Source organism: Globicephala melas, chromosome 4 (assembly GCF_963455315.2).
Source record: "Globicephala melas chromosome 4, mGloMel1.2, whole genome shotgun sequence".
In the NCBI taxonomy this organism is placed as follows: domain Eukaryota; kingdom Metazoa; phylum Chordata; class Mammalia; order Artiodactyla; family Delphinidae; genus Globicephala; species Globicephala melas.
Window position 1 is genome coordinate 130,296,076 of NC_083317.1, and position 13,389 is coordinate 130,309,464.

At 38.2% G+C, this 13,389-nt stretch overlaps 1 protein-coding gene across 8 annotated transcripts in view; it reads right to left on the reverse strand.

Moving 5' to 3' along the window:
• Positions 1-13,389, reverse strand: part of CEP63 (centrosomal protein 63) — a 74,082-nt gene that overhangs the window by 47,662 nt on the left and 13,031 nt on the right. For all 8 annotated transcript variants that reach the window (XR_009563828.2, XM_030873436.2, XM_030873429.3 and 5 more), the window contains 2 exons: positions 2,298-2,393; positions 1,329-1,451 (listed from right to left, as the gene is read on the reverse strand). Coding sequence is in view for 7 of the 8 variants with exons in the window: in XM_030873436.2 (XP_030729296.1) it covers positions 1,329-1,451; positions 2,298-2,393 (219 nt within the window). In the remaining variant the exon portion in view is untranslated. The remainder of the gene's footprint in view (positions 1-1,328; positions 1,452-2,297; positions 2,394-13,389) is intronic.

Below are 13,389 nucleotides of genomic sequence, written 5' to 3' on the forward strand. Positions count from 1 at the left end.
CGCATAGCACAGGGAGATCAGCCTGGTGCTTTGTGACCACCTAGAGGGGTGGGATACGGAGGGTGGGAGGGAGGGAGATGCAAGAGGCAAGAGATATGGGGACATATGTATATGTATAACTGATTCACTTTCTTACAAAGCAGAAACTAACACACCATTGTAAAGCAATTATACTCTAATAAAGATGTTAAAAGATGGAGTTTCTGAGGTACAAAGAAAAGACAATGGTCAGGAAGTGGTAATGGGGAACAAGAACATGAGGGGTTTTTCAAAAAAGACCCAGATTTCAACGAAGAGGGCTGGAGAGAAAGCAGTATCTGATTCTAAGCTCTTCAAATGTATGAAAATATTGAGATATAAAAAAATATTAAATGCAGAAATTAAAATTCTAGGTAGTAATAATATACTGGCATTTGTGGGTGACACGTCACTGAGTAGAAAAATTGTAAGTAATCACACAAAGATGTTGAACAATGTTTCTCAAATTAGCATTGGCTAGGGAAGCTAGATAAAATGCAGAGTCCTAGCTCGCATGCCATACAACTGGATCAAAATCTCTGAGAGCCTAAAGAGGGCCCTGGGTGACTCTTAGGTACCATTGAGAACCAAGAGCATAGACAGAGGGGATCCAAGGGGAAAAAAGTGACAGCCTCGTGCTGCCCTTTCATCTACTCTTGGTGGTTTTAACCCACCACTCCCTTAACTCCTCTAGGGAATCAATATATACAATAATAATGGAGTTATTCAGTCTTAATAAAAACAAAGTCAGCAAAGGGGGAGGTAAGTGACTTACCATATCTAAATGGGAACTGACGATAAACAATCTGATATGCAGAGTACTCTGTACAAAAAAGCTTCAACACTTAGTACCTTCAACACTTACTAAGCCCCTACTCTGTTAGGTGATAAATAAGACAAGGACACTGCCCATGGAGGACAGCTAGTAACTGGTAGTCAATGTTCCTCAATATTGGCATTTTGGGTTCAATACTCCTTCCTGTGTGGAAAAGTCCCAGCCATGTTTAGTGTCCCTGGTCCCTGTGCCCTACACACCAGTTTCACTCCCAGCCATTCTGACAACCGAAACAATGTCTCCATACATTTCCAATGCCCTCAAAGGAGGGTACTGCCCTGTTGAGAGTTACTGATAGCTAGTAACCATCCTGGTGACAGGATGCACAGTGGATCACCCTCCCACCTTTGAAACAGCTCAGTAGTAGTCCTGGAGATGAGAGAAAATTGGTTTCAGGAAATAGCACTATTAGAAACAGCATTTTCCTACATGAAGGCTGACAATCACTATGAGCAAGTCAGTACTATGAACATACCTCTATTTTTCCAGTTAATCTCTCAATTTCAGACCGATCTTCCCTGTGATTTCTGGCATTTCCTCTGAAGTCTCTTACATGTTTTCTCTGTAGCTTTTCATAGCTTCTCTTCAGTCTGCCTAACTGTAGACACAGTTATTTCTAGACTTAAAATTTAAGAATGTGTAAACAGTGCTGATACAACAAATTGGCATTATGAAAGCACGCATAGAGCTAACTAGTATCCCTGAAAATAGACAGCATGTCAGATAAAATAACAACTCAAAACTACATATAAAAAATAAACACCAGAAAAGAAATATATTGAGTCAAAGAAAAATAAAAGGAAAATATTTTATAAACAGAAGTTAATTTTTCTTACAATGTACAATCGCCTTGCACTTAGGGGCCCCTAAACCCACCCCCACAATAAAAGCAGCAAATAAAAACCCTGTCTCTCTTCTCTAGGCCTGTGGTTCTTGAACCATTCTCCTGCGGAACACTGAGTAAGTAAGCAAGAGAGGAGTACTGTGGAATTAAATGAAAATAAAAGCAGTTTTTTCCCAATCTGAAGAATAAAATTGAGTTAACTGATAGAATTTTCTTACTTTTCTTATCTATCCCAAAATGCTTCTGAAACCTTTGGATCCTCCATTATTTAAAATCTAGTAACTGATTCAACTTAAAAATTAAAACATTTAATATAAGCTTTTGGTATCAGTATTTCATGGTATTATACAAAAATAGCTCTATTTCTTTCAGGTCCTCAACCAACAAACACATTTTAGAATCGCTGTTGTAGGTAGTATCAAACATATAAATAGGCAAGATTCTTTACCTGGGTTTAAGAACAGAGAAATAGATTTCCACCCCTGCACCTCCCTTAGTATATATACATCCACTCTATGAAGTAGAAACTGGCTCGTTAACAAAATTCTCATGGGTTGAAGAGACAGAATTATACAACACATAACAGAATTAAAATCTTACTTCTTCATGTAGGTTCTTTAACTCCAGCTTATACTCTATGGCCATCTCTTGCTTGACTTTTTCATGTTCTTCAACCTGCTGACGCAACATTCCAACCTAAAAGCAGAGAGGTGGTAGCATTTTTCACTATTAGCATTGAAACAATAACCCTGAAACACAAAAATAGGAAATAACCTTTGTACTTATCTGTGAATACACATTCTCAACTGTACAATTTCTCAGGAAGTCAAATATCTAATTATTTAATAATCCATAACAATGCCAAAAAATGGAAAACGAGCAATTGTTCTAGAATTGCTAGGTTTAGAGAGAAACTTCCTCTGTCTCATTTATTCTCCCCAACCCTTTTTATCAAAAAAGCCTCACAAAAAATTAAGAGAGATAAAGTTACAAGAACCTTGGAATCTAAAAATATGGAACAAAAATCTGTAAGACTTCAAGAATAAATTCTATAAATCAAAGTACAGAACAGTAACATCAGACAGAAAGATAGCAGGAGACTTGTACCTGCTTTACCATTTACCCCACTTCAAAGAAAACCAGTTTCACCAGCCAGAGTGAGCATGTTATCCTAACCCATTTTTCAGTGGTTTGATGCCAGCCACAGCTAGCTCATGCCCAGCCCTCACTTCCATCAATATCCATCAGCATTTCTCTACATCTCTCAATAACCAGTTAGCATTTCATCTACTAATAGCTAGAAGGGAAAGCAAGAACTGGGAACAGTAAGTAGTAATCTCAATCACAATACAGAATGGTAATTTAAAAATAAAAAAACTGTAGATCTTAAAAGTTCTCATCACAAGAAAAAAAAATTTTGTGACTATGTATGGTGACAGATGTTACTAGACTTACTGTGGTGATCATTTCACAATATATACAAATATCGAATCATTACATTGTATAACTAAACTAATATAATGTTATATCTCAATTATACCTGAATTAAAAAATGCAAAAATAAAATTCTTATAAGAACAAGGAGTTAATGCAATTGCAATTAAAAATTCTAGTAGAATTCTTTTTTGGAATGAAAAAGTGATTCTGAAGTTCAAACCAGAGGAATGATTAAGTATAGCCAATAAAATAGAAAAAACTACTTAATTTTTTTTTTATTTAAATGAGTATTTACTGAATTCCTGGATAGGGACAAATTCCTGGATAGGGAGAAACTCAAACCAGAGGAATGATTAAGTATAGCCAATAAAATAGAAAAAACTACTTAATTTTTTTTTTTATTTAAATGAGTATTTACTGAATTCCTGGATAGGGAGAAATTCCTGGATAGGGAGAAACTCAAACCAGAGGAATGATTAAGTATAGCCAATAAAATAGAAAAAACTACTTAATTTTTTTTTTATTTAAATGAGTATTTACTGAATTCCTGGATAGGGAGAAACTGAGCTTAAAACTAATGAGTCATTTGAGAATGACAGATTTGACTCTGCAAAATATGGAACTTCTATATTTGAAAAAATTTCATTAAAATTAAAAATCAATAAACTGAGAAAAACATTTACAAAAGTATGTCAAAGGGTTTTTAGTATTTAGGTATCTTTTTGTAACTTGTTTCCACTATGTTCAAAGAACATACTCCATTATTTCAAGACTCTGAGTTGTGTCAAGATTTATCATATGGTCAGTTTTGGAAAGAGTTGCTTGTGCTAGAAAAAACCGTACACCACAGTTCTCTTGTGCAATGTTCTGTATATATAAATTAGGTCAAGTTTGTTGATCATGGTGCTCAAATCTACATCCTTACTGATATCTGTCTCTTGTTCCACCAGTTACTAAGAAAATTGGGTTAAAATCCCCAACTACAATTGTGGCTTCATCTATTCCTCCTTGTAGTTCTGCCACTCTTTGCATACAGATAAGAGAAACAGAGAAATTTAAAATTAGAAACTTACAAATTCAGATTTTTTTTGGTCTTAGTTTGAGTTCTCCCAAAAGTGTAGATTTTAGGGCAGTTAGGCAATGGAGGTGATCCCAGGAAACACAGTAAGGAAATGAAGAGAGAGATCCAGGAAGGAAGGAAAGCCAATAAAGTGTGTTACTGAGCTGATTTCTGCAGTAAGTGCTGGAACCGCTCCCACAGGGAACTCACCAAGGAAACAAACAGAATGTGTTTCAGAATTGTCCCTCTAAGGGATGGGAAGTTGGAGAGTTTATCCACCGATTCCAGTCCCTCCACTGCTTGAGGCTTGCCCCAGGAGTGTTAACTGCCCCCACAATCCCAGGTTTCACCTGAGCAGCTTTTAAGTTTCCAGAAAGAGAAGCACAGTGTAGTGAGATGCTGGCAGTACACAGTGAGCTGTATGTAATATCCAGGTGAAATGAGGGGGCAAGGAGGATGTGATACAGGCCAATAAGAATATCTGCACAGTTACATATACGGAGGTTTCATATTTTATCATTATGAAGTGTTTCTCTTCACCTTTGGTAACGTTCACTGCTTCTGCTTCAAGTACAGTTTAGCTACACCATCTCTCTATTCAAAGTGTTTGTATGGTATATATTTTTTACATTTTACTTTCAACTTTGCTGTATCTTTATAAACGTCAAATAATTGAGTTCAATTATCTTTACCCAGTTGGACAATTTTTATCTTTTAATTAAGCCATTTAGTACATTTACATTTACGGGACCTCTTTCGATTTATATCTATTGTCTTACTAAGTGCTATTTGTACTTAATAAGCTCTACGTTCCTATGTTCCTTTTTCTCTCCTTTCTTGCCTTCTTTGGGGCTGATAACTTCTTACTTCATTTTTCTCCTTCTGTTAGCTTAGAAGACATATACTCTATTAACATATTACTATATACTTTTAATGGTTCTCTCAAGACTAAAACTTAACTAATTAACACTAGATTTAACTAACGTTAATTAGATTAACATTAGCTAACATTAACATTAGTTTTACCAATTCCCAGGCAACCCAAGGACTACAGAAATACTTTAATTCCATTTACCGCCCCCCCAACTTGACTGAAATGCCATCATAATTCCACATATATGTTCAACTGAAGGCTCTTGTTGTTATATACAGTAAATATTTGTTTAGATTTACCCACATATTTACTGTCACCTTTCGTTTCTTCCTTTATCTCTTGAGCTTCCATCTGGGGTCACTTTCCTTCTGCCTGAAGAACATTCTTTTAGTATTTCCTTGGTGCAGGTCTCCTAGTGACAAATTCTCTCAATCTTTGTTGATCTGAAAATGTCTTGATTTCATCTTTATTCTGGGTATAGAATTTATTTCTGGTTTGGCAGGGAAGAAAGTCATTTCTTTGTGGACATCATTCTATTGTCTTCTGGCTTTCACTGTTTTAGCTGACAAGTCAGCTGTTAGAAGCCGTTCGTAGATCACCTTTTTTTCTTGGTAAATATCTGGTTTTGTTTTATTTTGTTTTCTTTGATAACTTTTCAGATGTCCTCTTTGTCTTTAGTTTTCAACCTAGGTATATAATTTTTTCTGTTTATCTTGCTTGAGGTTTTCAGATTTCTTAAGTACACGGCCTTCCTCACTTTTGGCAAAATCTCGGTCAATTTATCTTCAAATATTGCCTTAGCCCATTCTCACTTTGTTTTCTCCTTCAGGGATCCCCAAAACACTCATATTTGACCTTCTCACTGTATCCTCTTTTCTCTTATCCTCTCTTCTATATTTTCTATCATTCTGTCTGTGCTTTATTCCAAACATTTTCTTCTGTCATATCTTCCAGTTCACCAATTATCTCTTAATCTTAAAGGCCTTAATTTCATTTATTCTATTTTTCAACATTATGATTTCCACTCATCTTTTAATAGTTTCCAATTTTTTCAAAAGGTAAGAAATGCTCAATCTTATCTTTTATCTCCTTGAACACAGTAAACATAGCTATTGCAATTTCCTTTCCTTTTCTTTCTTTTACTTTCTTTCTTCCTGTGAAAACATCCTTCCTGGAGCTTGCCATTCTCAAATATTGGTAAGTTACTCTAGACTACCTGTATAGCTGTCATCTTGGGAACTCCCTTCACCATTATTCTGGAGGCTTTCTGTGCTTTTCTGCTTTTTGCTTTTTTAAAAAATTCTCTGTCATCTTCTTTGTAAGTTTACTTCTCATTTTGGTAGAACATTCTTTTGAGATTTTACATGTCTGAAAATACCTTTATTCTCTTTTCACATCTGGTTGAAAGTTTGATTGGCTGTAGAATTTAGTAGTAAATTTCACTCAGGATGTTTTTAGTTAAATGTGAATCTTTCAGACTTTAACATTTGGTAATGGCAGACTAGGTATTCTGGGCCAGTCCATACACTGAGGACAACTATATAAGTAAGATTTCTTAAAAACCGTGCCTGAAGTCAAGCGCTAACATGATAGGGAAGAATTACCAGGTCAGCATCTGGGCTAGGCTAGAGGTGGAGGGAGGTGAGCCCAGAGTTTGGGGCAAGTATTAACTGAAACTAGAGAAGGCAGCTGAAAGGATAAGAGGCCGAATGGGAGTTTTGATAACTTCAAGGGGCTAAGAGAATAAAAGATTTTGTGCCCAAGACAGCTCTGAACCCATCCTTGCTTTGAGTTGGGACCCTGAAAGGCTGTACCCTAGGAGTAAGAATGGGCCAGATGTAGAACAGGACTTCTTGAAATTGCCAATCAACTGCAGACATCTGAATCTCTGAAATCAGTTTAAGATGATCTTAAGAGAGTGCTAACGTCTGTCCCCAGGCATCTCCAAAATGCTAGGGATTCCAGGAACTTGGAAAAAACAACCTAAACTTTCTCCAAAGGAAAAAAAAAAACACTATTCTGTGCCTTAAACTATTTCTTCAAATAATTTTACAAATACAGTGCTTGATAACCCACTCAGAAAGTAACCCTACACATACAAGGAGATAAGACAACAAAAGTGAAAAAAAGTAGAAGCAATAAAAGAAAGAGATCCATGGCAAATCTAGATACTGGCATTATCAATTCTTCCTATCATTGAGAAGGTACTTTTTAAAAAAGCAAATAAAAATGAGACAGTTACTAATTCCCCAGAAAACAAAAACATTGCACAAGAAATAAGCTTGATTATTATTATGCTATCTGACTCAGTTGTAAATAATAATTACCATCTTAATGATATAAACACTAAACACTGACCTAACGAAAAATTAAGATATACAATTCTGGCAGGATGAGGGGATGGAAATTGTATATGAGAGCAAAGCCCTCAATTTTCATAGCAGCAAGTTATTAGATAAATAGTTAAAACTGAAAATTAAGAAGATTGCCATAAAATGTTATATAGAAATATGAAGAGAATAACAAAAAAAAGAGTAAAAGACACTGAAATGACTGCCTCAGAGAAGCAAGAATCCTAGGTTCAGAGGACTAGGGCAGATGATCACTGTTTTTTCTTACGAGCTTTGTAGAACCATTTTTCTTTTCATTTACTATGTAAGGCAAGCATAAATATAAAATGTGAAGAAAAGATTGTTTAATTTCATTTATTTACCAGAGTCTGGTTCTTAGTGGGCACGCAACAATATCTAAATTTCTTAAAGAAAAAGAGGAGGAAGAAAGAGCTTAATTGCTGAGAGCAAGAGATGGCATTAGAGAAATGGAAGAGAGGTTTGAAAACTGTCAGTATGGATGATATCGTTTTAACTACAATTTAGAGTTTTCAAAGTGGTTTCTTAAAACAGTAACTCAATCTTCACAACAACATGGGAACACAGGGATTATATCCTAATTTTACACATGATGAAATGGGCTCAGAGAGGTTAAATTATTTGTCCAAGGCCATTCAGCTGAGAAAAGGCACAGCCAGGACTCCAAATTCCTTACTTGTTTCATTAGCTCTACCTGCTCTGGAGGGCATTAGAAGGTAACAGCAGCAGAAACGTCCATTAAAACCAATCCAATCCCAACAATGTAATCAGAAAACAGATCATTCACTTATGAAACAAGTTGTTTATACTAGTACTCCTTCAAGTATGATCTGCAGATGGGCTGGAGCTGGTCACAACAGCAATCCAGTGTGAGATAAGAACCTTGAAGCAGAATGTAATCAACTATGTTACAAAACACAGTTTAGTGCAACTGACATTTTTATACAGCAAAACTTTCCGTGAAGTGAAGGATGCAATGTACTACTTTACATTCTGGTGCAATCCTTTCATCTCACCATGGACCTGTCATTTCAGTAGCACTGGTTTATACCATAGGATTAACTGCTTCTAGGACTGAAACTTTCAAACAAATAAAACTGACAAAAACTTAAAGCTCTATATTCTAGTTCTTCTATCATGTACTTTTCAAAGTAGATTATAAACATATTATTACCAATAACAGTGAAATTACAATTTCACAGACAAACTCTACGGAACAGATTCCTATAATTAGTATTTACCTCTAGAAATTTAATCAACTTCCAGCAACCCAATCAATGAAGCAGCAAATCATTGACAGCTACATTTCTAAACATCTTTTATGTCCCCAGGCCAAACCTGTAATCTTCAAATCTTTACCAAGGAACCTATCTACTCAATCTCTTTAATTCCTCTTTAAGGTATTAAGTACAGGCATACTTCAGAGATACTGCAGGTTCCTTCCAGATCACAATAAAGCAAATACTGTGATAAAATGAGTCACATGAATTTTTTTGGTTTCGCAGTGCATATAAATGTTATGTTTACACTGTACTGTAGTCAACTAAGTGTGCAAGAGTATTATGTCTAAAAAACAATGTATGTATCTTAATTTAAAAACACTTTATTGCTAAAGAAAAAAATGCTAACCATCATCAGAGCCTTCAGTGGGTCATAATCTATATGTTGGTAGAGGATTTGAAATATTGCAAGAATCACCAAAATGTGACTCAGAGACATGAAGTGAGCAAATGCTATTAGAAAAAAGGTGCCAACAGACTTGTTCAACACAAGGTTGCCACAAAACTTCAATTTGTAAAAAAATACAATATCGGCAAAGCATTATAGAGTGAAGTGCAATAAAATGAGTAGTTTTATTACTGCATGTAGTGCAGTAATGCCCTTGACATCAAAACTAAGCTGCAGGAATAAGTTTCAACGGCCTCGGCATGAATATTCTCATGATCACACACACAGGAATTTCTTTAATGGGTTTCTAACAAAATAAACAACTTAGATATCCACATACATAGTTGACGGTTTGAACTGTGCAGGTCCACTTATACATGGATTTTTTCGATAAATATGTACTACTGTACTACACCACCCAAAGTTGGTTGAATCTGCAGATTCAGAACAGATACAGATACAAGGGCCAACTGTAAAGTTATATGTAGATTTTCAACTGCATCGGGGATCAGTGCCCCTAATTCACAGGTTGTTCAAGGGTCAACTGTACAGTGTTTTTTAACTAGGAAAGCACTATCACCTTAACTTTCTAAACAGAACTACTTTTGTTTTGCCCCAGGAGAAATAAAGAAGTAGTAACTAAAGTAACTTACCAAGGAGCACTGACCCTACCTAAATTACGATTTTTAAAAAATCAAATATGATTATCATTCCATGCACTTTTTTACCCACCTTCTATATCTTTTCATGAGGTCTAATTTTACTTTTTTTAATTTTTAAAAATTTATTTATTTATTTTTGGCTGCATTGGGTCTTCACTGCTGCACGTGGGCTTTCTCTAGTTGCAGTGAGCGGGGGCTAACCTTCGTGTGGTGTGTAGGCTTCTCATTGTGGTGGCTTCTCTTGTTGCGGAGCACGGGCTCTAGGCACGCGGGCTTCAGCAGTTGTGGCGCACGGGCTTAGTTGCTCCGCGGCATGTGGGATCATCCCGGACCAGGGCTCAAATCCATGTCCCCTGCATTGGCAGGCATATTCTTAACCACTGCGCCACCAGGGAAGTCCCATGAGGTGTAATTTTAAAATACATTCTCAAAAGTCTACCCAAATTTTAAAATAAATTCCAGTTTAGCAAGTGGCATTCTCAGAACACTGAATCTAAATCTAACACGGCCAATGTTACTATGTATGGTTGACCCTTGAACAACATGGTTGAACTACATGAGTCCACTTATATATGGATTTTTTTTTCAATAAATACTATAGTACTACATGAATTCATGGATGTGGAATCTCAGATAAGGAAGATTGACTGTAAAGTTATATGTGGATTTTCGAGTGCATTAGGGGTTGATGTCCCCAACCCCCACGTTGTTCAAGGGTCAACTGTACTGCTTTGACCCAATGTGCACATGGCCAATTGAGAGATTCTCTTGACAAGGAAAAAAACACTTTATGAAGCCTAACTCTTTCCTTGTGACATGAAACATTTCTAAAATATTCTTGATAAGTAAGTATCATCAACAGAATCTACCACTCACAGAAGCACCCCTGAAGAAGCTGAATGACAGCACTGGTGATCCTACTGGTAGGAAAGCCCATCCAAGTGGAGCTTGGGACCAGTGTTTCCCTACAACTCTTCTAATCCTTCTGAGATCAACATTGATGCCAGAAATTTAGGGGCAATTCTTACACTTATATATGCTTTCTGCTTCCCTTCCAATATTCAATGTTCTTTTCACTGTACCAGCTAAATTAAGAGAAATCATCAGGGCTTCCCTGGTGGCGCAGTGGTTGAGAGCCACCTGCCGATGCAGGGGACACGGGTTCGTGCCCCGGTCCGGGAAGATCCCACATCTCGCAGAGCGGCTGGGCCCATGAGCCATGGCCGCTGAGCCCACGCATCCGGAGCCTGTGCTCTGCAACGGGAGAGGCCACAACAGTGAGAGGCCCGCATACCACAAAAAAAAAAAAAAAAAGAGAAAGCAATTAGCAAATGTTATTAAACTTTTCCCCCAAATCACCAATAACATTGGGTGATGAGATCGCAAATAATATTTATTTTCCTCTTTTCTTTCTTTTTCCCTAATTGTTAACAAGTGCAAATATAAATTTTTTTTTTTTTGCGGTATGCGGGCCTCTCACCTCTCCCGTTGCGGAGCACAGGCTCCGGACGCGCAGGCCCAGCGGCCACGGCCCACGGGCCCAGCCGCTCTGCGGCATGTGGTATCCTCCCGGACCAGGGCACAAACCCGTGTCCCCTGCATCAGCAGGCGGACTCTCAACCACTGTGCCACCAGGGAAGCCCACAAATATAAATTTTTTAAGAAGAATTTTCTGAATTTTATTTTAAACCTAACCAAAAGAAGCCAATTATTGAATTTGGGGCTTAACTTTTTACACTAGTCATACAATGAGGCCAAAAACAATGTTTGCTAAACTCGGTGATTATTAACATAGGCATGTAATAGAATGAAGGTTTTTACAAAGATCATGTGACACCCTTCACATTTTCTTAAAGAAGTTATTGTATGTATTACATGTGACCAAGGTAACATGATCCTTGAAATAAATATTAATACTCTTATGCATTTTCACCAATGAATTCTTCTTCTGAAATTGACAGAATTTGACACACAAATGCTTTTTGACACACAAATTTGACACACAAATGCTTTCTTTGCATTATGAAAAAGACAGTATCACCAGTTCAAGACGGCAGTGTAGGAAGATACTGAACTCACCTCCTCCGACAGACTCACTGGATCTACAGCTAAATATGGAACAATTTCTTCTCGAAAAAAGAACCTAAAGGCTGGCTGTGTGACGACTACACATTGGGTAAAAGAGAAGAAAACCATACAAAAGCCTGTAGGGGAGATGGGGACACAATCTCACCATAAACCTCACCCCTGATTTAGCAACCAACAACCAGAAGGGAACTCAAAACTCCCTGAGGAGCAAAGGATTCAGACCCCACATTGGGCACCCCAGCTTTTAAGACATGCACTTGACAGATAAGCCCCCAAAACATCTAATTTTTGAAAACCAATGGGTCTTGTGTCCCAAGACCCACAAAATGATAGTGATGAGAAACACCTCTTAGAGGGCTCATGTGCTTGGACTCACCCACCCCAGAGTCCAGCTCAGAGGCAGCCAATCATGCCTAGACTTAAAGTGACTAAGGCTCACCTGCTTATATTAAAACCTCCATCAGAGGGGCAGGAATCTAGTTCAACACACATATCTAGAAGCCTGCTGGAACGCTCTGGGAACAAAGACTGGCAGGCACTACCTTTGCTGTGCTCCAGAGCACCAGTATCTCTCAGCAGGGAGCTTTTACACACATCAGGTGTCCTGACTTTTACAGCTGCTACCCAGGATATGATTCTTGGTTACCTGGCTCTGGAGGCCAGGGGAGCTTGTGTTCTGGGTCCCAAGGAACTGTAATAATTGGTGTCACCCAGAAAGGAGCTCATGCCCCTGTCTGGTGCCTGGATTTTTGTGACTGATGCTAGGGAACACCTCTACATCAACTGGCTCTGGTGGTCAGTGGGGCTTATACTCATAGGTCCTACAGGGCTGTAGCCCAAGGAGAAAGAGTTCTTAAACAGTTACAACCCCAAGGGCACAGCAAAGGCAACAGACCCAGGAGCTCAATCTTTCTACGAAGGGAGACTATTAACTGATCATCCTGACTGCTAACTGAGGGGCAAGCTTCTGATTAGGCATGCATCTTGGGGTTGACTGTAATCCTTTCCAGAGACCTTGGAGGGCAGGTGCTACCTTTGCTCTCACACTCTGCTGCCTCTAGTGCACCAGTGTCTCCTGGAGGGTAGCTACACACGTGGCTGGTGCCCAGGGGACTCCCCTCAATTACCTAGCTCTAGGTGACTGGAGGGATTTGCATTCCTGGATCCCACAAGACTATGGCAATCAGAGGGATAGTTCTTGGCAGGCTACCAACCCCAAGGCACAGCACAGAAAGCAGAATGAGGCACACTCCCTAGGGTTTCTGTGAAAGAGTCCTCTTTATCTTTACTTGTCTTGGACCTTCGGCCTGAGGAGCAGGCTTCAGGTTTGGCTCACATTCAGTGGCCTACGGAGTTGCTATCAAGAAACACAGGCTGTGGACGCCATCTAGGCACTCTCCCTCTGCCTTGCTCCAACCCATCAGTATCACCCAGAAAATAGTTCATCTGGACCCCACATAGTGGACACCTCCAGATCACCTGGCTCTGAGGACCAATGTGGCCTACCCTCACAGCCCCTCAGAACTGTATATAT